The sequence below is a fragment of the Centruroides sculpturatus genome, unplaced genomic scaffold, assembly GCF_000671375.1.
Source record: "Centruroides sculpturatus isolate CEXI.00-Female unplaced genomic scaffold, Cexi_2.0 scaffold429, whole genome shotgun sequence".
Lineage (NCBI taxonomy): Eukaryota > Metazoa > Arthropoda > Arachnida > Scorpiones > Buthidae > Centruroides > Centruroides sculpturatus.
The window spans coordinates 217677-220997 of NW_019384784.1; the positions used below are offsets into that span (position 1 = coordinate 217677).

Below are 3321 nucleotides of genomic sequence, written 5' to 3' on the forward strand. Positions count from 1 at the left end.
AGATACCTAATGCCACCCCCCGATGCAAAGTACTACTATTGCACAACGTAGCTTCTGCGCGGCGCTTACTCATGCAAATTAGGAGGTCCGGGCCGCCGTTTTCGGTCCTTTTCCGGCTTCCTGACCTTTGACCTTTGCTGCTTTAAAGTGGGAGTCGTCGGCGATGTTGCCCCTCGCGTCGTTATGCAAATAAGGCGTCCCGGATAGCTAATTTTGGCCCGCCGGAAGGTGCCCGAAAGCGACCAAAAGGCCGCTTTCGGGCACCTTCCGGCGTCGTCGGAGAGTGGGCCCCTCGCGGAGATATGTAAATTAGGTCTTCCCGTGAATAGGGCATATTGACACACTTCGACATAAAACAGCTAAAAACCTAAATATTCCCATGAGTTAATTATTTTGAAATTATTTTCAAAAAATCAAATAAATGAAGAGAGAATTATTTATCTGAATTACGACAGATAACGCAGATAATTACTATAGTAAACGATTACGGAGTTTAATTTTTAAACTGTATTCCGAAAATTACGAGTATTATTGTGATTAATGACAGAGTCACGTGTGCTTGACAGATAAATTTCTTACCGTTTATTATTGGTTATCGTTTCTTATTCTTATCAGAAGGTCACAGCGCGAAGTATTCCCTGTTTGAAGAAAGAAATTAATTGTAAAATAAGTAATGATACATTGGTGCAGACAAACTCTAAAATTGAAACTAAAAAGTAATTATTTCAGGTAAGGAATAAATAGTTAATATTTTCTAAGAAATCGATTAGAATGGCCCGATTATATCAGTCAGGCCATGTAATCTCACCACCGGCCTGCCCAGTGTGGGCCTGGCCGAACCTAAGGCATATTTGATTTAAAATATTAAAAAGAATAACATACTTTTTGTTTACATTTAGAATTTTATAAAATATATTTCAAGGCAATGTATTTTGTCATTGTACTCATTACTAACATCGAAACATTTTGTTACTATTGTCTTTCCCAGAATAAGAATTGCGCTGATATTCACTAGTCTACTTATTCAAAGGAAAATAGTTCCGTGTAAGTTACGAAGTAGTACATTATAACTGTATATATAAAACACTTTTAAATATAGCATTTTTAAATAAATAAATAAATATATATNTATTTATTTATTTAAAACACTTTTACACAGAAAAAATATATATATTTAAAAGTGTTCTGTTGTTTGGACTTTTTAAGAGCAATTTAAAATGGCCTATTTTATCAATGCCAATTTGGATTTGGCCAGATCCAAAAAAGGGACCTGGGGGCGAGGGACAGGGCCCGACATATCTCGAATGGATTTCCAATAAAAAATCTATTTTTCCGAACAGACCGAATTCGATCTCCTGTCCTTCAGAAATGTACCGGTACAATGGCATCTTATCTGCTCGGCTATTAAAAAATTATAAAATATGTTTAAACGCATAATCGGTTTAAAATTTACAACATATTTGTAAAACAACTTGACATTATAATATGACTTAATCGCATTTCGAAGAATTTTCGTTGCTTATCTACGAAGGTGGAGTGATACAGATTTAAGATAGAGCATATCAGTTCTAGTTCTGGAAAACACTATAGATTAGATAAATTTCTTTTGTAGACAGTAAATAAGAATCTGATAAATTACATGTATTTATTTATTTGATATCGCAAGTTTCCAATTAAATTAACTTCTACCGTAATTAAGTTTTTCAATCTCGTTTAATGTGTATTAAACTTTAAGGATTATGTTACAAGCGAGCACGTGAGTGCTCGCTTGTAACATAATCCTTAAAGTTAAATAAGAGTTTAAATATATTTTTATAAAAAGAATATTTAATTGGAAACTTGCGATATCAAATAAATAAATACATGTAATTTATCAGATTCTTATTTACTGTCTACAAAAGAAATTTATCTAATCTATAGTGTTTTCCAGAACTAGAACTGATATGCTCTATCTTAAATCTGTATCACTCCACCTTCGTAGATAAGCAACGAAAATTCTTCGAAATGCGATTAAGTCATATTATAATGTCAAGTTGTTTTACAAATATGTTGTAAATTTTAAACCGATTATGCGTTTAAACATATTTTATAATTTTTTAATAGCCGAGCAGATAAGATGCCATTGTACCGGTACATTTCTGAAGGACAGGAGATCGAATTCGGTCTGTTCGGAAAAATAGATTTTTTATTGGAAATCCATTCGAGATATGTCGGGCCCTGTCCCTCGCCCCCAGGTCCCTTTTTTGGATCTGGCCAAATCCAAATTGGCATTGATAAAATAGGCCATTTTAAATTGCTCTTAAAAAGTCCAAACAACAGAACACTTTTAAATATATATATTTTTTCTGTGTAAAAGTGTTTTAAATAAATAAATATATATANTTTTGTAGATTTGGGAGCGCTTCAAATATGACATTAAAACGGTTTTATGTCGTTACAAGTGGGCTTTTTTTTAACATTATCTAGTATAGTAAAATTGTGGGACCGATAAAAAATTGACGTTATATTAGGGTTGTCGTTACATCCGATGACGTTATAATCGGGTTACACTGTATATTGTTTGTGCAAAATAAAAAAATAATTTCGGATGATATAATAGCCACGATTATTTTTTTTCAAAAACGGGAACTTTTCGTTACGCATCGACAAAAATTCAACCAGGGCCGACACGCAACGGAGAGAAATTTTGAAATTAGATAGGTTAATTTCATCGAAGATGCATCGTGGACGATCTCGTGGTCGTGGCCGGCGAAGTTTGAACGATGGCGCCCAAAAGCAGCGATATCAAAGAAGATAGGAGAAAGAACCAGACCTGCCTTGAACATCAAAGTGATTCCGTCTCGAGACAGTCTTATCCCAAATACGGTTTTGCCGTTTTACTTGTTTAAACATGCTCTTTAATCAGCCGGCAAATGATACAATGCATAAATGTGTTGGTTTAATTTAGTTTAGTCGGTTGCAGCTACGCGTTACGTAGGCGATCTGCCTAGAGAGGACTTTTATGGGAAAATGGCCCCTGTTTAGATGTCATAAACGTAAAGAAAACCCAGAAAACTCCACGTGGCCAGCCCGTTGGCGATGCGCGAACCCACTACCAACTGCCAATGTTCAATGATTTTATCATTCTGTCACTGAAGAGAAATTTTAAATATTGGGTTGTTCGGGAAGTAATTTCGTTTTTTTTTACCACTAGACGGATTAGTCGTATTTTTCCCGCCATTTTTATTCTAAACCATATTATCATTATATATTTTGACAGCTAGCATTTTAAGGCTTATTTGTAAAAATTTTGTTTGATTTTTTTTCTAAGAAATCGATTAG

General features: G+C 34.4%; 1 protein-coding gene across 1 annotated transcript in view; it reads left to right on the forward strand.

Annotated features, from left to right (window-relative positions):
- The first annotated feature begins 601 nt into the window (after nucleotides 1-601).
- LOC111629241 (acyl-CoA synthetase family member 2, mitochondrial-like) overlaps nucleotides 602-3321 on the forward strand; it is a 26157-nt gene continuing 23437 nt past the window's right edge. Inside the window, exon 1 of the mRNA XM_023373123.1 lies at nucleotides 602-729. Within this exon, the coding sequence (XP_023228891.1) occupies nucleotides 674-729 (56 nt within the window). The 5' untranslated portion in view covers nucleotides 602-673. The remainder of the gene's footprint in view (nucleotides 730-3321) is intronic.